Source organism: Rhinatrema bivittatum, chromosome 2, assembly GCF_901001135.1.
Source record: "Rhinatrema bivittatum chromosome 2, aRhiBiv1.1, whole genome shotgun sequence".
NCBI classification, from domain to species: Eukaryota; Metazoa; Chordata; class Amphibia; order Gymnophiona; family Rhinatrematidae; genus Rhinatrema; species Rhinatrema bivittatum.
Genome location: NC_042616.1, coordinates 296,875,150 through 296,896,709, shown reverse-complemented (window position 1 = coordinate 296,896,709; position 21,560 = coordinate 296,875,150). Strand labels below are relative to the sequence as shown.

Sequence of the window (21,560 nt, the reverse complement as noted above, 5' to 3'; positions counted from 1 at the left end):
AAGTCATCATCCTCTCCTTGGATTTTGGTGATCTCAGGTTCCTCTTGCAAGAAGGAAACCTCTTCCATTAGTTAGACAAGTAAACTCAAAACAGCTTAATTGAGTCCAAAAGAATTTGGCACTCCAGACTAAAGGCTTAATTTAGAAAGCATTTTTCCCATAGACACATAATGGGAGAAAAGTCTTAGTAGAGTAGGTACTAAATAAGTTAAAGGAGGCATGAGAAGGTGGAAAGAAACTCTCATTCAAAATAGAAATCTCCGTGGAGCTTAACATTTATTTAGGTTCTTTTTTATACCGAAGTATAGCGGGAAGCCTTCACTCCGGTTTACAATTGAACAACTTCATACATGGAAACATTTTGTAACATAAAACATTAGTATTATAATTAATATCTCGGCTAAAGCAGAGTAATAAAGAACATCATTAAATAACATAATTAAAGAAAGTATCTTATAATTGGGTTTTCTGATGTATAATGGGGATATTAGCTTAAGTGGAAGGAGAAGACGGATTAGAGATGAGGAGGGGTGAGAATAGAAATTATAAGTGTAAGGGCTGGGTAAGTAAAGAGAGAGAGAAGGTTCAAGGTAAGCAAGGGGAGAAAATAAAGAGGAGAGGAAAGAGTAGGGAACAAATTTAAGCGGATTGGAAGTATAGAGAGGAGGAGAGGGTTAGGGTTCTTACAAAGGCGAATTTCCAATGGCTGAGAGTGGACATCAAGTTCAGACTGTGAATGCTTGAATTAGAAAAACAAGTGCACATTTTAGGACATGCTGCTTCCTCAAAAGCAAAAAGGATCCATGAGAGTAAAATGGCGAGCTCTCTAGAAACACGCTGGGACAGTTCCATAGTTAGCTGCCACCTGAACTGCAAACCCAACAAACCACCAATCTACTCCCAACCAAATGTTATATTCCTGTTTCGGTATTAGTAGGGGACTAACAGCATCCCTACATATTAATTTAAAATATCTTATTAACCGCTTCCCCAGTACAAAGATTGCCCAAGGTAGTGTACTTTGAGATTCCTAAAGAATGGCACATTTGTAGACTTAAGCATACTTTTCTGAGTATATTGGGTTAACTTTTCAGAACTAACATTTTTGGCTGTAGATGACTGAGGCCTCCTGGTTGAGCTAGCGATGATGCTTCTAACCCAGGTGGCTTGCAGATGCAATTGTTATTGTGCCCTTAGGTGTTGGTAGTGATGAGTTCCCTGATACAAGCAATGCAGACACTCACGCTGCACCTGATAATGGGCCTGCCATGACTGTAGGTGTTCTTCTGGTGCAACTAGTATAAACTTTCTGGATAAAGGACCTTTTAATGCAGCTGATGCTTGGGTCTGAGTGGAGCTAATGCTCTTAATCAAACTGATTTTTGTATTCTCTCTTTAGCTTTTGATCTGTAAAATGACCAAAAAGGTTATTGAAGTTTTGTATTACTGTATCTTCAGATTTGGTTTTCCTTTCCTCCAAACTGGGTGCTAGTATTAATATGGATAACCAGTCTCAAATTGGGAAAATCCATGAATCAGTTTGGATAAGTGAAAGGCTTCCACATCCTGTCAGTCACACCTTGACTCAGCTCAAATCTATAAACCTGGGTCAAATTCACATATGGACATGCCTATAAATATTGCAAATATCTTGATATATAATACTGACAATTTGAATTTGTGCAGTGTGGTACAGAAGGGGTGAGAGTTACTCCAGTGATATGAAGAATACTTCTGGTAGTGGTGGTGGTTAAGAACAGCATCTCTAGCAGGACTTAGGGAGACAGATAACAGAAGTTATTCTTTCAGAAAGCTAACACAATATGTATTTATTGCATTGTGTATACAGTGAAAGCTACTCTGGCCCGATCCCAGATAAATCTTTTGTCTTGTTGCTTTTTATTGCAAATGATCAAACTGTAGCTGATTACGGTTGGTAAACTGGTTTCAGATTTTCAGGACAGGTTGATCCAGCCCTAGTTTTACTCCCCTGCATAGTCTTGCTTTTCTTAGGGAATGTAATAGGGAGATCAGAATAAGTCCCAGCATGCAATGGGGTAAAACCAGGACTGGATCAACCTGTCCTGAAGATCTGGAGCCAGTTAGCAACCCTAAAGCTGATATGTTGTGTGCAGCAGCAGAAGAGAATATATTTACATTATTCAATATATTGTACAGTGCCAGTATACTTCCAGGGTGAGTGATCATGTCCTAGAGTCATTATTATGTATAGTTATTTTCTGTTAGAATGCTCTTAATGTAAATCAAGGGATGCTATTGGCATTCATTGTGCAGTATTGATAAAAGTCAGTTACAACCTGTGTAATAATAATCAGTAAGGGGTAATAATCAAACATTTTTACACAGAAAAACTCATTTACCAGTAGAAAAATAGCACACAAAATGTATCGGTGAAAATGTTCACAAAAATAATAACTATACATAAATAAGGATACTGGCTCCTGGGTTTGATTCCCAGGGAGGTGGTGAAAGATTAAAAAAAAAATAATAATAAAAGAATTCCCTATACCAGGTGCCTTAGCTTTTGGCTTCCGGAAGGAGTCTACAGTAGGTTGCACTGTTCTCACCGGTCCCCAGGGGAGAAGGGAGGGGATGCAGCAGCAGCTACCAGGCAGTCCCAAAAGAGCCATCCAGGAAAAGGCATAGAGAACATAAGAACATAGAAATTGCCATGCTGGGTCAGACCAAGGGTCCATTGAGCCCAGCATCCTGTTTCCAACAGAGGCCAAACCAGGCCACAAGAACCTGGCAATACCCAAACACCAGGCTAAGGGCTGTCCACTGGGGCACCCCCAAAAAAAGATATCTAGGCTACTAAATGAGACATAATTTTATCCATTTTGCAAAATTTTTTGCTGATACATTTTGTACACTATTTTTCTACAGGGCTCATTTGCATATGTAGTAAAATGTTATGTGAAAAAGCTATGTTATGTGCAGCTTAGTACATCATCTTCTATGGAACCTGCTCGGGACTTTTAGCTGCATTTGAAAAAGGTCATTTTCAATTTGGCTGTTCTACCCAGGAAAGTGGCTTGGAAAATCACCCTCCAACAATAGATGATAGGAAAGTAGAACCCATGTGAGCACAGTGAGCAGCCCAGAGACAAGTGAGGTTTTTATCTCCAACTTTTTAATTATGTGAACGTTTTGAAGTCAAACTTAAAAAAAAAAGAATTCCAACTCAACGCAAATTTCAGATTTCCGCCAGATCTGCTCAAGAATTCCTTTTGATTTTCTTCTTTGGCTGGCTCTGTAGGAAATTCAAACTGGATTCATTAATTTGAAGAAATTCCAATATCGTAAAGTCTTGAAATCTGCCTAACATCTTCAGCGCCACCCTGGGATTATGTGCATGTGCTGGCCAACAGACCTTTATTTATTTATTTATTTTTAAAATGTATATTCCACTCCATCCACAGCTCTGGGTGGGTAACATCAATACATATATTAAAGCACAGAGAAAAGTAAAACAAACATACAATACTAAAACCACACAGATAGATTTTAAAAGCCCTGCATGTGCCAAAAATGGGAGATACTGCACGAGTTGGGCCAGCGTGCTCCAAGTGGATTTTATAAGCTCTCCATGGATGCCCATATCTCCTGCTGCACGCACAAGTGAAAAGTTTCTTAAAAGGGGAAGAGCATGGTCTGGGCAGGGTGTGAGCATTTCAGAGCCTGGCCAAAAATTTTGCATGCAAATATTTATGCACACAGGCACGGCGGGGTCCCCGGTGGCGTAACTTTACTTCTGCTATGGAAACGTGTAAGTAGTAAAATAAAACAATGTGGACCAGGCAGCAGGGTTTTAAGGGTTGGGGTTAACGAGAGGGAAGGGTGGCTCTAAAATTAGGGGGGGTCTGCAAGCCCTGTCCTAAACTTGGTGAACTGGGAATAAACTGGGAAAACAGGGTATGGCATCGGCATGTGTCCCATGTAAAAATTTCCCTGATTTATGCAATAGACGTGGGATTTGCACACACATGCACGCGTCCATATAGCATTGCATGCACATGTACACACGTACAACCAATTTTCCATTAGTGTGAGCCAGCATACGCATGTATATGTATGCCCATGCAATTGTTTGAAAGTTACTGTCATGGCTTGTAGTGATGGTGGGCTCACAATAGGATTCAAAGCTGGCAGGCTACATTATATTGTAAGATGGTAAACTGTTCAGTGCTTGGATGGAAATCTGATGCTCTATAAAATGTAATGCCTGCAGGTGAAAATCATTAATTTGTACTTAGGGCCAGAGTGCCACCACTTTCAGTGCCTCTGCTGCAGACAGCAGTCAGTCAGTATCTGGGGAGACCCGCTGCAGAGATCCTGCTTTAAAAAAGAATAGTGAGTGGCTGAAGGGTGTGTGTCTGGGGGAGTGGGCAGGGATAAATGTGGGTTTTAAAGGTGTGCAAGGTAGAAGGAGGGAGGGTGGAGACTAGTGGCAGCGTGAGTGGCATATTTTGTAGCCACCTAGATTAGCAAAAATCCTAATGCCAGCCCTGGTCAGAAGTTCACACGTAATCAGCTGTAAAAAAAAAAAAATAAGACTGCTCTTCATCAGAAACCAGAGATCTTATTTAAAAGACAAGGATAATTATCACTTTCAGTGGTGTTACAAACATTTTAAAATGACAGTGAACTTGAGGTTCAGGAATTGTTTTTCTAGTTCTACATCCAATAATCATTTTTCTAGTTTAACAGTAAGCATTTTGCTAGTTATTTTTAGGTCTCTGCAGGCAAAATCTTTAACCTTTGTAATGAGCTTCATGTGTCCACCTGCTTTTCCTTGAACTATATTATGGCACATGCACTATCTGCTTTGCTACCACTAGACCTCCACAACTTCCAATGTATCGCTACCACCCTTCCACCACTGCTGATGCAGCAGTGCACCCCCTATTGATGCCACCCTTCCAATTCAATCTCACCACTGCTGCACCTCCAAATATACTCTTCACCCTTGCAACTGCCGCCACTCCTCCACACAGTCACCAGCAATGCTAAGCCACCCCCCTAGCCTCAGCCACTGCTGCACACCACCGCTGCTGCGGATCCTCCACACATTACTCCCCTCACCCTCATACCTACTCGTTCTTTTCCTGTTGCTGCAGTGCTTCCACCCACTCAGCCGCAGTCAACTTCTCTACACCCCTGTGTCACGATCTTCCTCTTCCACTGCGCCATTGCCGCTACCTCTTCTCCTTGCTTTCCCCCACAGCTGAAGCTGGACCTTCGCGTGCCCCCTCACCCAACTGCCTGGTCCTCTCACCGCCACCACTCCCGCCTACCTCCATACCTCGCAGAGTGGATGCTCCTACACACACACACACACACATACACACACACACACACACACACCACTCCAACAATAGCCCCTCCGATCTACTTTCAGCAGCACTGATCCTACACATCTCTACCACTGCCACTACAGCTTCTCCATACCTCCAGCTAGTTCACACCCGTATTGCTATCATTCCTCCATACTTTCTACCACCATTGCTTGTCCCCAGGCACAGTCGTGGTTAACTAAATGAACAACAGTGATCAACAGAAACATAGATCGCTACACAGAATGCATTCAAACCAAACATGGCAAAATGCTACTAGGAAAGGATTCAACACTATGAGTAGAAAGAAATATATTTTTAATAGATGGTTACATTTTCTTTCTGATAATTAGTTTTATTCTCATAGGGCTCTATTCCCCTTAAATTTTTCTACTCCCGCAGTAATTCCTTGTAGGTTACAATTAAGTCTCTCTCCAGGCACAAATTAGCTTTGAAGTTATTGTCAGCCTTGGATCATTTACATTGAACTCAAATCCATATTCCACACAGAAACCACTTAGATGTTGATGCTTTTGAGTGGCTGCTCCAGGAAAACATATATACAGCAAGATGTGTAGTGGCAAAATCCTTCCATAAGTCCCTAGAAAATGAATAGAAAATATGGCAAATGAAAACTTCAAGGATGCTCCCAAATCTGGTTACTTCTTCTTACATCTTTGGTTTTAATGTATTGTTCTCTGCCTTATTTATTCATTATTATTATTTGCCTTATTTATATGCTTAAAGTTGAGCTTAGTTTGATTTTCTTTATTATAGATCAATTGTTTGATTTGTTCCAAGATTTGTTACATGTAAACTGCCATCCGGCAGTAGTTTTTACTGTTACCTGTGAACCGGAGTGATATGTATTGTATACAGGAACTCCCGGTATATAAAAACCATAAATAAATAAATAAAATAAATAAATACATCTTCCTCTCTTTATGTCACCTTGTCTAATTAATTCCTTTTTAATCACAGACTCAGAATATTATCTGGTGAGTCTCTTTTATAGTGCAGTCAAAGTACAGGACCAGCCCCTTGACATAGGCTGTAGAGCTGTGCACAGCAGTACTAGAGATCAGGATTCGCCTAGTCCATCTATTGGGGACCAGTCAGCCCTAAGTATACTACAGAGATGGTGTGATCAGGTCCGGGGAAGAAGGGAAGATGGCTATCAACCCTACGGTAGCCTCTACCAATCAATGAGGGTTGCCAAAGGTTCACCTCAAGCCAGAGAGGGTTCCCTGGGTCACCTCGGCATGCCATCTGTGTGGAGCTGGGTGTGACAGAGACTGAGAAAAGAAGAAAATGGGGGTTAAAAAAATTAAAGTCCAAGTATCAACTCAGATAGCAGCAATTATTACAGTTCCTCCTTCTAATTTACAGCAGGCATAATTCTCCCAGGTTAAAATAGTGTTCACGATAGTCAATATCAAGCAAAGCTGTCTATTTTCCTACTTAAAATGTAAAAAGTCGAAATCCAATCATTTAAAGTTGTACATTAAAATGGTGCCCTTGAGCTATCTCTGCCCAAAGTCATTTCATAATTTAACATGTATCATCCACCTTTTGAAAAGCAATGAGACATCTGATTCTGGCTCTTCTGACGAGGAATCCCTGACGGAAGAAGATATGGGCAAACTGATGGAACAGGTGGAAGAAAGGAAGAAACTGATATCCAACATGAAGAACAAAGCTTGGAGGATGAAGAAGAAACTGGAACTGTACAGGTAAGACAGAGCTAGCATTTCCATTCTTCACTATATTTCCTTATCTGAGCCCCACCTTCTAGGATGGACACACATAGGCAACAAGATTTCACGAGAATTTGCTGTATGTCGAATTGCTGAATTCTTTAACAGAGAAGCTCAAGTCTGAAAGCTGGCCAGCAAAGCCTTGACATGGTGTTCATGACCGGAAGAGAATAAAATCTGCTGACAAGTTGTAGTAACCGAAGACCCTTATCTGCAAAAGAACCTCTTTGACTGATACCCAAGCTTAGATCAGGTTTCTCTGTTTAATTAAAGACCACTATGAATATTTCAGGCGGCTGGAAAGAAAGCTCAGCCGTGCCCTTTCTCGGTTCCTAAATACTTTGATTTTATACAGAAAACCCAGCGGTTGGACTTGTCAGCATATTAAAGGTGTTTTGCAGCTTTGCCGGTCAGCATAAAACATTGCCAAACAGATGTTCCATGCTTTTATTTCCACAACTGTTAAGAGATGGTATATAGTGTCCTTTGTGAGCTGAAATTCTTAATTTTGATATGTCTTTACTGACACCATCACTAAGTCTTTTCTGTTGCTGTCCCAGAATAGCTGCATGTAGCACTCACTCTATTTCAGCTTCTCTTCTCCAGTATCTCTTCCCAGTATCTCCACTCTTTTCTTTCATGTGCAATGTTTCCTTCAGTTTGGTTATCTTCCCTGATACCAACAGCATAGCAACGATCCTGAAAAATCCTTCCTTGGATCTCTTCCCTAAACAAACTACAAAAGTAATCTTCTTTCCCCTTCTCACCTGATGTTTTTGCCTCAGTTCTCTTTGTTTTTCCTAGAATATCGTTAAGCCATGTATCCTTTGTGAGTTGGGTTATTTTTTAATGAAACTAGTTGATTTCTTTATGATACTGCTGACTTCATATGGGACTCATTGAACAACCTGAAATTAAAATAAGGCATATTAAAGGTGGCTATGGCCTGGCCAGAAATCCAGCTCAAATTCCATGGTGATGGCTAAGTTTCCCTGCCGAACATGATCAGAGCCCAATGAAAATCCAGCTTTCCATGTTCATCACAAGATTCAAACTCGGTATACATTAAAGACAGCTTCTTTAAGTTTCTGCAGTATCCACAAACTTTTGACATTTTTTGGAATGGAGATAGGATTACACAAAAACACAGCAGTTGATGGCAGATAAGGACCATTTGACCCACTTGGGGCTGCCTGGTTGTCTCAATTCCAAACTTGATCCAGCAACCAGACACCAACCTGCCACCACATAATGGGATGGGATCTCCTATATAAGCTCACCTGGATATAAAATGATTGATTTACAGCACGTCTATAAGTGATGAGATGCTGATGTGCATGAATAAAGAAAGAGACTTTGAGGTGATTATACAGGATGATTTCAAGGAAGGAAAGCAGAGTGACGAGACCGTGGCGAGAGCCAAAGGGATATTAAGATGCACCAAATTGTTTTATATTTCAAGTGGCAGGCATATAGGCATAGAGGAATATCAGCCCAGAATTCAAAACCAATAACAATCTGATGTACCAATGCTTTTTTTTAATCAATGTTTCTTTTCTTTTGCTTCCATTCCAATGCACACCTGTTTGGACTAGGGAAGCGCATGCTTTTGTAGAAAAATTTGAAGGCGCACTGGGAAAGGGAAAAGGCAAGAAATTCTACGCATACAAAGTAATGATGATGAAGGTAAGTGCCCGTAAGAGTGATAGGATGGAATCCCAGGGGCCCAGGAAATCTTTTCAGACTATGAATTTATACTAGGCCCTATGGAATTGAACACTAAGCAGAAACAAAATCACATGCATTTTGGCACGGTAAGCTTCTGAGGCAGTCCTGTGAGTTTGCCACATTTTGCAAGAAAAGCTGACCATTGTGTTTTTTTTTCTTCAAAATGCTGCAGTTAGTAGCAAGAATCTGCCATGCATTACGGGAAATTTACTGTGGATGTTCCACTGATCCTTCATGGATTTTTTTTTTCTGAAATTGCAGCAGTAGTTGATTGATAAGACAATCTGAGATCCCTGGGTTTTGTAGAATTTCTGTAGACTTAATAGTAAACTCATTTTTAGCAGTTTTTTCACAGCTTTATTTGTTTCATGATAGAAAATGATGACTCAGTTAATTGACTTGTCAAATTTGGCCTTTTCCCGCATCTTTCTCTGCCAGACCTTCATGCTGTTAAGTCTTGACTTGGATCTTCAAAGTTTCTGACCTCCAGTTTGTTAATTAACAAGCCCAAGCACAAATCAAATGCAAAATAGATCACACAAAAGCTCACCAATCCGAAAGAGTGACCTGACATTTAAATCAATTTTCAGTATGAAGATTCTAAAACAAGAGTGACAGTGCATGTCTGCTATTTTGAAATATTTTATTGTTGTTTGGAAAAGTTTTACATTTTTGAAGAATTCTTAATTATTGAATGTTCTTATATTCATAAGCTGTTTGAAAATGTTCTCTTATTAGTATGGTTTTACTAGTGTGATGTTTTATATTTCTTGTTTTTATTGTTTAATGTTTTATGAGGATTGGTGGCATTTCTGTTTTTCCATTGTTGCACTGCATACAAAGGCCTGTTATAGTTTCCAGTTAAGTTTTTGTCTGTGCATTTCTATTTATACTTTATGGTCTCTTTATTCTGTTTTTGGGAAGGGTGTGTCTGCATTCTGCATGTGTAGCTGAGGTGAGTTATTCTGCTTGCATAGGGATCAGCAGCATGGCTTGTTCTGTTTTGCTAATAAGACCCTAGTATTTTATTTGCAGTTTTAGGGCCTGTTGTAGTATTTTCAGTTTTGTCTTTTCATAGGTAGGGATATTAGTGCTTGAGTACCAGCAGTTAGCACTATTTTGTTATGGTAGGTTTGCTATATCATTGTCATTGTATAACCCATGGCTGAATCCAGATATTAGTTCGAGAGGCTATAGCTCAAATTTCTATTTCAAGTGGAACACTTGTTATATTGCTATAAAATATATTTCAAAGGTGTCCTGCATGAGGGGAAAGTTTCTTTTCAAGGCCCTTCACATTGCTCTTAGTTTTTCCCACCTAAAGTCATTGCACACAGCACTAATGATAACAGCATAAATGAGCATTAAAGTCATAACTCAGTAAAACAAATGAGAGTTGTTTGGTGGTTTCCAACATGTCTCTTTTACTGATAAGGTGTAAAGTGATGAATTAAAGACTTTACAGCTGTATACTTCACTTTCAAAATGGTATAAGTTCTTTTTTAGTAAGTTTGTGACTTCTTACAGTCTTTCTCAGATTCAGATGTTAAATGCAATTGATTCAGTTCTTTTATTTACTGATCTCTTCCTTCCCACAATATACAGGGCAAGTTGTCTGCTTCCCTCCCAAAGCAGATGAATTTTAGTTATTTAGTCCTTCATCTCCTACCCCCTCTATGACATCATTTGGAGTGAGGAAAGTCTCACAATGATGAGCTTTCTACGATGTTCTCGAGTCCTAGCTTAATGGTAGTCCATCAAAGAATGCATCAAACTATGACTCGAGAACATCGTAGAAAGCTCATCTTTGTGAGACTTTCCTCACTCCAAATGATGTCAAATCTCACCGAGGTGTACTGTGCTGTCATATGTCTCACTCTGCATGTAAAACTGGCCCCTAAACCCTAAATCACTACCAACACTTCACCTCGAGCTATTAGCTGGCCCTCCTATAGTCATATAAATAGTTGAATACTGTGAAGGCCTCCCCAGAGGCGCTCTCTCTCTCTCCCCCCAGAAATAGCCAAAATGCAATTTGCAAAAATTATCTTGAATAGCATTATGGGCATATCGCCCCTCATTTCAATTAATCCCACCCAAATTTCTATCTAATCTCACCCCTTCCAAAGATTTGCATTTACGCCGTGCGATAGTACTATTATCGCATGCATTAATGTCATATCACATTTTCATGAAGGACAGTGGATACTGAGAGCATTTTAGAGAAACTGGCATGAAGCAACTTTACTCCTCAGTGAAAACTACTGTATTAGTTGTTCCAAGATAATTTAAAAATCAAACAAGAGGGCAGAGTTGATTTTGTAAGGTATATAAGTCCAAATCAATATATCTGTATGATTAGCTAATGCATATGATAAGAGTGGATTGTTAAACAAAATAACAGCTACCTCAAAGCCTCTAAAATGGTAGCACCTCATAATCATAAACTCACCTTTGTCTGCAAAAAGTGAACATCCCAACACATCAAAATCAAACAACTGGTGAACCTTGGTGTCTGGTCTTTATAGGAATTTTTCTTTTTGCTCGCTATTGTCTTGTTTTCACAGGGTCCTGTTTCCACAACAGCCTTTTGAGTTCTATTGCTGATGCTGTTTATGCTTTATTCTGCATAGTTCCTTGTTTACTGTTATACTGCCAATTGGTTGTCAGCCTGCATGATCAATGTTTCTGCTATATTCAGTGCAACTGGCTCTAAAGGATTAATCTCTAACTTGAAAGCAGGGGTTCCTGGGTGTTTTATCTCATGTGGTTTTATTCAGCTCTGGCCAGGCCTGTGTGCATCAGCAGCTAATCTGGCCAGCTCTGCAGAACAATTCTTATTTTACCTGTCTTTATTGCTGTGGCCCAGACAACTCTGGTCGCTGTTATCTTCAATTTATGCACAGTAAGACTCTGTTACTTGTTTTACCTGTTAATAAATTTTGGAGCTGAGGGAGCCACCTCCTCTATCTGTGAGTAAAGACTGAATTTAGTTATCTGTTTAAGTTGCAAATAGGAATTGCGTAGTGGAACAGAATATTTGGACACTGTCAGCATGGCATTTTGACATACAATGCCTTTGGCTAGAAACGATTCGTCTGATGTAATCATGTGACTACTTTGGTAGAGAGGGGGAATTCTTAAATACCAGCTTGACTGCAATTTCTCTGTTTTAATCTTTCATGCTGTAAAGCAGAAGCTCTGTCTGTTTCTTTTACAATATTTTTCCCTTTGAAACAGGAATTATTTGCCAGTATGGTATTTGCCATCTGGGTTTGGGATTCACCTGATTTTTGACTTTTGAATTGTTGAGATGTTTACTCTTTGCAGGCACAAGTAGTTCTATGATTATGAGGTGCTGCTGAACCAGTGGTTTCAGTGACTTAGAGCTAGTGCTTTTATGGTGACCTATTCTTGTCATATGTGTTACCTAGTCACAGACAATAGTGGTACTAATTTAAATTTCTATACATTACAAAGTCAGTGCTGCTTTTTTCTATCATTTTCATTTTTTGGTTTGCAGTTAGTGGTTCTCTTTTATTCATTGAAGATAGCATGAGCCAGGTTGCAGAGAAAGCTTTGGCTCACTGCTTGCGTTCATGAAGATGTACTTACCTTGAATTACATACACTTCAGTCCTAGGCCTCTCCATCACCATAAGATTGGGGAGGGTGTTGATTGGGCTAGAAATCCAAGTGAGAGCAAGAAGGTTAATGGAAAATATCACCAAACACCCATAAAGATCATTTTTGACATTCACTCCATATCCAATGCATTCTGCTTTATGATCAGGCAGGAACTGAATTTTTGGTTTGGTTTGGGATTTTTTTTTTCCAGGATTCGGTTTGTTTCATATTTGTTTTGGTTCAGTTCATTTGCCGAACTGAAAGAAACATTACTTTGCCTTTTGTCCCCTTGCTTCCTTGTCCCTTCCACAGTGCTGCTCTAAGACCAATCTCCAGTCCCTTCTGCTCACTGGTTCTACTGTACAAATAGCACCAGTTTCATGGCTGCCTGTTGACCTGTTAATTTATAGCTATAAAACAATCAGCCTGTTAAGCAATATGGCCATAAAATAAGCTTTACCACAATATCCAGACGGGCAATTTATATAAATAAAATGCTTTTTTACCAGAGAAATCCCTTTGAAAAGTGCCTTCAATATATTAGTTTTGAAGTGAACATTTTAACTTCATATATCTTATGTTTCTGGATAGTTCTGATTTTCTCTTTTAGGGTCCTGATCATGGAGGTCATTGCATAGTTTGCAGTATAATGCAGTATAATGTTGGGCTATTTTTATCCTTCAGCGTTTCCATTTGAAGCTTCTCTTTTTACTAGCTTTTGTTTCAGCTTCCATGATTGCTGGAAGGCTAGTACCTGAGGAGCATGGAAAGTTTATTTCCGTGATCATTCCACCAGGAGGAGTGGCTGTAGGGCTTTTAATATTTTTCTCTGGGTTGTATGTTACTACAAAGGGTACCTGCTTTGTAGCTTTCCTCTCTTTGTATTGCAGTAGATTTGCTATGGGTGTTTTACATGAAGGAGAAAACGGCACAAACCCCTGCAAGTCCCTGCAAACTATGTCAGTGCATATCACGGTGCATATCACAATCCATATCCCTGTCAGTTATCCACATGACAAGAGAAAGACAGCCCATGGGGATCCTACTTATGCTCCTCCTCTAACGCAGTATATATTATTCAGTACAGAAAATGTGAAGAGTTACAGACAAGAGTAAACCACACATCCAAAAGAAGAGTAAGGCAACATTTTTTTTAGGACTACATCAATGATCATTTGATCAGGAAATTAACAAAGAAATTCAGAACAATTTAGGAATGAAAGACATTTGAAGTTAAAATGATCAGACATTTCAAAACAAATGTAAAGGAGCTGACAGAAGTCTAGGGGTTTTCAAACTCACTATCTGGCATAAATGATGCTGCCTCTCTGTTACCTTCATATCAGTCTGCAAACACATCATTATCTTATCTTCCCCCCAGTCCACCCTGTTCCCTTCACACCACCACTGTAATATGATCTGATTCACTCCGATTCTTCAGGCAATGCTGTCTTTTGCCTTGACCTTTTCATTTTGTTTTGACCTGATGAAGGCAGTGTAACTCCCGAAAACTGGTCAGGAAATGTATTAACTTAGTCCAAGAAAAAGGTTGCACCTTATATTATTAATTACTATTTTGATTATTGACCTAGTTCTGTGCATGCAGTTTAGGGATTGAAAAAACTGCTGCCAGGTTCCAAAAGGTAAAAGTACCATTCTTCTTTTTCCTTTAAGACTAAGGCCTTGATGATTTACTAGGACATTTCTCCCATTCTGTTTATGGAAGGAAAAAAAAAAAAAAAAGCTTAGCAAATCATTCCCTAATCCCTTCTTATACTTGAATTTCAGAGAAAATAAAATTATTTTTCTTTTTCAGAAATGGATTAAATTTAAAAGAGACTTTGAGAATTTTAAGACCGCCTGCATCCCATGGGAAATAAAGATTAAAGAAGTAGAAAGTAAGTGAAAGATTCACCTGTGGCAGGGCATACTTGTCTGCAGTAGAATGTCTTTGTGCATTTTGTGATCTTTGAGTGTTTCTCCACTTGAAGTTTTAATTCCTGGGCTTTTTTTCTTGCTTCAGGTCACTTTGGTTCATCAGTAGCTTCATATTTTGTATTCCTCAGGTGGATGTATGGTGTCAATCTAGTCCTTTTTGGCTTAATATTTGGTCTGGTCGTAATTCCAGAGGTAAGAGCTATTGGTTTCTTTCCTGATACTACAAAGTACATTTTGTACTTGGCAAGGTCTGCCAGATAATGCTGTCCACATATATTTGATCCCTAGGCTTACCCTGACCTGAAGCTTCGGTTTCAGTCTTACAATTTTAAACTAGAACAATTGTCTACCACAATGGCATCTTATTAAAGAATGCCTTAGAAAATAAGATCAATTAGCTTTTCTCCTATCTTATTGCCAGCATCCCTCTCTAAAGGGCTTTACCTGTCACAGTAAACTGTCTGCTGTGACTCTTCAATTAGGTTTGTATACATAGAAAAAAGCTTTGTTTTTCTTTTAAAGAAACTCCACCGTATATTTCAGGAGTAAAACCTGTCTCTTCTCAGCTTCAATCAAGGAAATAGAGATTATATTTGGTGCTGACAAAGAACTTTGGAGGTAAATAGTTGCTAATGCACGTAGATGCAGAATTCAGCACATAATTTCAAACATTCGCTAAAGAACGTGATTTTCAAACACAAGATACACAAATAAACTGAGTTTGAATATTGCATTGTTTTGCGGTTATATGTACATGTGTAGCATTACCTGTTACAAACCTTGGCACAAAGTTATGGGCACTCTGGTTATATGAATAAGTTTTAAAATTTCAAGTTATGTACATGTAGCGGATCCCCCTTCTGGTGCTTTTAGCTTTATCCTTAACTAATAGGTCTGGGTTCGAGTCCAGACAGGGAAGAAGATTTCTCTTCTGGGACCTTGGGTGCAATCACTCTCTGGCTTACTTGTGACTCACGCTCTAGGGAAAAAAATCTCACCAAGGTGCAATAGGGTCCAGGAAAGGATCAAGGAAACAAAAGAAGTAGAATAAGCAGGAAATAAAATTCAACCCAGTGTCCATCCATTCAGTTTTTGCATTGAAATCAGCAGGAAAAAAAATTCAAAAGGAGTCCAGAAGTGGTGTTCAAATCCTTAACTGCAAATTAAAGAAAAGGGTCCCAGCAAAAACCACAAAAATTGAGAATAAGCACACAGCAAACAACCAAAAGAAAACATGGGGTTTCCAAATCCAAGGTGAACGTTCTCATCATGCACCTATCTCTTGCACCTTCTTGCTCAGCCCATATATCCTCACCAGTGGGGCAGGACAACTAGTGTGGCTTCCAGCATCAGCCAATCTGTTGGGAAAAATATCTCCAATCCAAAAATATCAAAAATGGGTTCCAAACTTCCCAAAATCTTAAACTATAAATCCAATTATCCAACCTTGAGGCTTTTGATTTCCTTTTACAAAGTCTCTCATTCTCCCTCCACCCTCACTTGTCTGATAATATGGGCAAAACTATATCCAATCCAAATCCTCAGGGAGAAGGAGGGCAATCCTTCCCTTCAGCCCAAAAAGTCAAAATCTTCAAAAATCAAACACCTCCTCAGTTGAGCCTCTGGATGAATCTCAAAAAACAGCATTCCTTCTCTATCTCACCTCTGTTCTGAGATCAACGGGTGATCTCCATCTCCTAGCCCTCTCTGCTGAAATCCTGGGAGGGATCTCTGGCTCCTTCCTCCTGGCTTCTTCAGCCACGCTTGATCCTCTGACTATTGAGCATGATTCAAGGGATTCATTTATACCCCCATGAAGCCTATCCCCCAAAAAGGTGAGGTTTTGGAAAGGGGAGGATTCAAAATGCAACTCACTCCCACTGGCCATAGCTAGAAAAATCTGAGGAATCTATTTAGAGATGGGTTTGGCCCTCATCACATACATAAAGTCATAACACCCACTCCCCACGAAATGCCTCCTGAAGGTCTCTTACTGATGTGACCAAATGTATGCATGTTCTGAAATATATTAAGAAATATATGGTTATGTAATTTAGCCAGATAAGACTTATCTGGCCAACTTATATAGGATATTCAGCAGCACGGCAATGCCGCTGAATATACCTGGATAAGTATTAAAATTAACCGGATAAGCTTATCTGGATAACTTTAGACCTGTTATGGGGCACGTCTGACATATCCAGGTAACTTAACTGGACACATCTCAATATCAGTACTTATTCAGCCAAGTTAGCTGGATAAGTAGTACCGCCCAGTTACATCTACTGTCCACTAACTGACTATCTGGCTAACTACTTATCCAGCTAAGTAGTATGGCTGGATATTTGGAGGCTGCCACTTAGCTGGATAAATCTGATTTATCTGGTTAAGTAGTGTTTGATTATGATCCATTGCCTCAAAAGACAGGAACTTATTAATAAATACCAACCTAATTTTTTTTATTTTCATGAGAAAACCAGAACTCTAACCCCAAGTAAAGGAGAGGCATCATTGTAATGTTAAAATCTCTGGAAGTATTGACTATAATATGTGGAACTGGGTGATCTGTTTGAGGAATAAATCACAGGAAGAGCTGCGTGCCAATATCTGGGGTAGAAAGGTCTCATGATGGGGATGAACCTTCGGAAGTACTAGAAGGTACTGTGTGAACTTTGGATTCTCTTTTCTTCTAGATGACATACCAAATAGTTAATCCTTGCTATGGAACTTTCAGCCTCCTGAAGTTATGATCTTTTATCCAGTGAGGCTGATGTACACACCCGAGGGATTTGCCACAGGTTAGTGTCCTCATTTGCGTGCAATTTTGCTACCCATACAGGTAGCAAAACTGGGTGCAAAATTTCACCTTTAAGTCAATCATACTGCTAAATTGGAAGGAATAGAAAGAAATGGGATTATTGTTGAGAAAAGAATCTGTGCTTCCCCGTGGTTCTCAGTGGAATTGGGGAAATTGAAATGTGAGTATCATAGATTAGAAAGATGCTGGCAATATTCTGGACGCAATGATGATAGGAAGCTATGGCATGAAAAAAAATGTTGAATATTTTAGACAGATATTTTTTAAGAAGAAACAATATTTTAGAGGCTTGATTGAATCCACACAGAAGAACTCTAAAGTTCTTTTCGGGGTTGTGAATTCTATGTTGGGAGTTAAATCTAGGAAGACCCTGTTGTATGAAGACCTACCTGATTCTGAAATAATGTCTTCTTATTTATTTGATAAGGTAGAAATAGTGGTTAAGAGTCTAGAACTGAATTTGGAAGGATCTGTAAATGGGATAGAGAACAAGGATGAAATTGACCTAAAGGTGGAATAATTGGCGCTAATCAGAGTTTGTGGGAAAAGAGTGATGGCTTAACCTCAGATTGGGAGAATAGGCCTTATGCATCAATGAAAGAGTTTGAATCTATCTCTTTGATAGAATTGAAACTATGTTTGTCTCAGATCAAGCCTTCTAATTATCTTTTAGACCCTTGCCCCATCATGGCAGGTTAAAGGTTGCTCTGATAACGTTTTAAAGTTTTTGCAGCAGGTTATTAACTGTTCTTTGGAGAACAGAAAGGCGCTGGAAATTTGTAAGATAGTTGTGGTGGCTCCTCTTCTGAAGAGGGCTTGGACCCTAGGTTATGTAACAACTTTCTCTAATCTACCTTTCCCACCAAGGTTTTAGAGAAGGAAGTGACGAGACAGATCTCGACCTTCATAGAAAAGGAGGAAATCTTGGATCCAACTCAGACAGGCTTCAGAAGAGGGTGTAGCACAGAAACTTTAATGGCTTCTTTAGTAGATGAAATTTTACCTAGATTAGATAAAGGGGAAAATGAGTCCTGATCCTTTTGGATCTCTCTAGTGCTTTTGATGTGGAAAATCACTCATTGTTACATCAATGTAAATCTATAGGATTGAAGAGTCGAGTTTTGTCATGGTCAGAAATTTTTTTTTATCAAATAGGAAAAAGCTGATGAATTTTCAGGGTGAAATATTGAGGGTGAAAGAGGTTAGATGGGGGATCCTTCAGGGATCATCTCTCTCCCCCTTACTATTTAACATTATTCGAGATGTGGGGTTTAGTTCTTTTATTTATGCTGTTGATGGGCAGATTTTGTCCCCAATAGGCAAGTTTGTTGATGACGATTATCTATGTATAAATCATTGTTTAGCTAATCTTTCCCAATGGTTGAATATTAGTAACTTAGTAGTAAATAAAAGTAAGAAGCAGTGCTTTGGCTTGGTATGGGAGAGATTAAAAAGGGTTGAAATTGAATGATGTGGATTTAGTGATGAAAAATGAAGAAAGATCTTTAGGTGTCATTCTAGTGGGCGTGTCGGGAGGCGTGTCGGGGGGCGGGGCCGGAGCGTGCGGCGTTGCGGGGGCGTGTCGGCAGCGTTATGGGGGCGGGTACGGGGGCGTGGCTACGGCCCGGGGGGCGTGGCCACGCCCTCCGTACCCGCCCCCAGGTCGCGGCCCGGCACGCAGGAGGCCCGCTGGCGCGCGGGGATTTACGCCTCCCTCTGGGAGGCGTAAATCCCCCGACAAAGGTAGGATGGGGGTTTAGACAGGGCCGGGCGGGTGGGTTAGGTAGGGGAAGGGAGGGGAAGGTGAGGGGAGGGCAAAGGAAAGTTCCCTTCTAGGCCACTCCGATTTCGGAGTGGCCTAGGAGGGAAAGGGGGTAGGCTGCGCGGCTCGGCGCGCGCAGGCTATACGAAATCGATAGCCTTGCGCGCGCCGATCCAGGATTTTAGTAGATACGCGCGACTACGCGCGTATCTACTAAAATCCAGCGTACTTTTGTTTGCGCCTGGAGCGCAAACAAAAGTAGGCTGTTCGCGCTCGTCTGAAAATCTACCCCAGAGCTTGTCTAGAGAAACACATACAAGCAAGTAACTCATAATGAAGTAACTCATAATATGTACCTGAAAGTAAAAATGATAAAACAGATTAGACTATTTTTGGATTGGAATTCTTTGAAAACAGTGGCTTATGCACTTAATTTATCTCATTTGGATTATTGTAATGCGCTGTTCATGGGATTTCCAGTAAATTTGTTACACAGGTTACAGGTAAATCAAAATACCACAGCACATATAATTACTGGAAGTACTAGAAGAATTCCTGCAAAGCCATTGTAATTTGGTTCACACTGGCTCCCTGTGTAAAATTTGTAGTGCTTGCTTTTAAAGCCTTGAATGGCCCTTGTGATCAACATCTGAAAAGGGACATTAAAATGGTATGATGCTATCAGGAATTTGCAATCGAAATAACGTTTTTCTCTTGAATTACCGAGTATTAAAGCTTTTCGTAGGACGAGATTGCAAAATCGCTCATTTGCAGCAGGAATTCCAGTATTATGGAATTCATTTCCACTGGATCTAAAGGAAAAGAAGGATGTTTTCAAGTTTCGTAAAATCTTGAAAACATGGCTTATGACAGCAGCTTTTAATGATTAGAGTTTAATCATGATGGCAATGATAAGATGCAGATTGGTAACTGGCCCTCTCCTTGAAGTTTTGATGTCATTTAGTTCAGTATGTAATACTCTGCTGGATTATTAAAGTAAAATTTATGATTAATTGTTTTATGATTCTTTTCTTTTATTGTGATTATTTTGATTGATTTAATCTTATATTGTAAATCAGTATGGAAGACTTGTCTGAAAGGCAATTAATAAATGATATTAAATAAAAAAATAGATAAATAAAAATAAGTAAAAAAAAAAACCACCTCAGAAGAATGGTTACCTTCTTATTTATTTATTCGATTTATATTCCGCTTTTCAAGCACTTCAAAGCAGATTACATTCAGGATCTGTAGGTATTTTTCCTTTTTCCAGAGGGCTCACAGTTTAACCGGGTCATTTATCATTTTGCATTAGCCTTACCACACGCGATAGTGCTGTAACGCGTGTGATAACGCTGTAACATGCATGATAAATAATACAACACAAAATGCATAAGCAAATTAAAAATTGAGTATTCAAGTGAGAGGAGTTTGGGCGGAGTAAATGGAAATAAGGGTCTGCTATCGAGGAGTGCGATAGAATAACACACACTATTGTGGGATTTAATGCCAGAAATAACTACATCGGGGTTTTTTTTTTTGCAGTACGGTGAAAAAACTATTTATCCTGCTCCGGCAGCTGATATCACAGATCATGGGTATTATCACAGTGATTATCACATGCGATAAAAAAAGGAATTATAACAGACACACGTGCCAGGCCTTCCTGAGCCAATAAAAACACTGTTCTTACCTGGTCTAGCTTCCTAAAGCCATAATGTTTGTGGCAAATTTAATTGCTAGGGGATACTGGATGCTTCAGGAGGCTCGCTTCAGACAACAAGTAGAAAAACAACCTCAAGAACAGGCAAGGGCAAGCAGAGGCAATTCCAAGTCCTCCGAGAAAAATCCCTGCACCGGAGGCTGAGCCATGAGCCCCACAGGGTCAGGGCCCAGGGCAGCGCCTGGCATGCAGGTGGCCACGATGGAAGAGATACAGGGAGTGCATCTTTCCTCCATGAATATCCTTGCTGGGCATGCCAGAGGACTATGTAGTTTGCAGGTATCCCCTCAGTCGTGGGCTATCCTTGAATTATATGAAGAAATCCGAGGGGATTAGGATCCGGTCACTGAAAGTTCCCACACTGTGCCTGGCCTCACCAAACTGTTGGCCACCCTGCATTTCATGGTGACCGGCTTCTTCTAAACAACAGTAGGGGTCGTGGGGAGAATGTCCCAAACCACTTTTTCCCACTGTCTGGACCAGGTCATAACAACAGTCTCTGACCGCATTAATCGCTACATAGCATTTCCTCGAGACAGACAGGTCTTGATGGACTTAAAGAGAGGCTTTTATGCCTTTGCAAACTTTCCCAATATGTTCTGGGAGCTACACTCACATGGCCACCATTCCACCCCATAACAGGGAGGAAATGTGCTGCAACAGAAAGCTGTTCCACTCCATCAACGTGCAAGTTGTCAGTGACGCTCGAATGCGCATCTTCAACATGGTGTCCAGGTACCAGGGAGCCACGCACAATTCCTTGGGCAATTAGGCCTGGGTAAAAAATTTGAGGACAGCTTGTTGGTGAAGGTTGGCTCATAGGTAAGAGAGATGCTTCTTTCTATATTCCA

The 21,560-nt window shown here is 40.0% G+C and overlaps 1 protein-coding gene across 1 annotated transcript in view; it reads left to right on the top strand.

Annotated features, from left to right (window-relative positions):
- Positions 1 to 520: 520 nt before the first annotated feature.
- The window catches only part of LOC115083276 (transmembrane channel-like protein 2), a 103,430-nt gene continuing 82,390 nt past the window's right edge, over positions 521 to 21,560 (top strand). Inside the window, exons 1-6 of the mRNA XM_029587085.1 lie at positions 521 to 626; positions 4,315 to 4,328; positions 6,945 to 7,090; positions 8,710 to 8,800; positions 14,285 to 14,366; positions 14,492 to 14,598. Of these exons, the coding sequence (XP_029442945.1) occupies positions 521 to 626; positions 4,315 to 4,328; positions 6,945 to 7,090; positions 8,710 to 8,800; positions 14,285 to 14,366; positions 14,492 to 14,598 (546 nt within the window). The remainder of the gene's footprint in view (positions 627 to 4,314; positions 4,329 to 6,944; positions 7,091 to 8,709; positions 8,801 to 14,284; positions 14,367 to 14,491; positions 14,599 to 21,560) is intronic.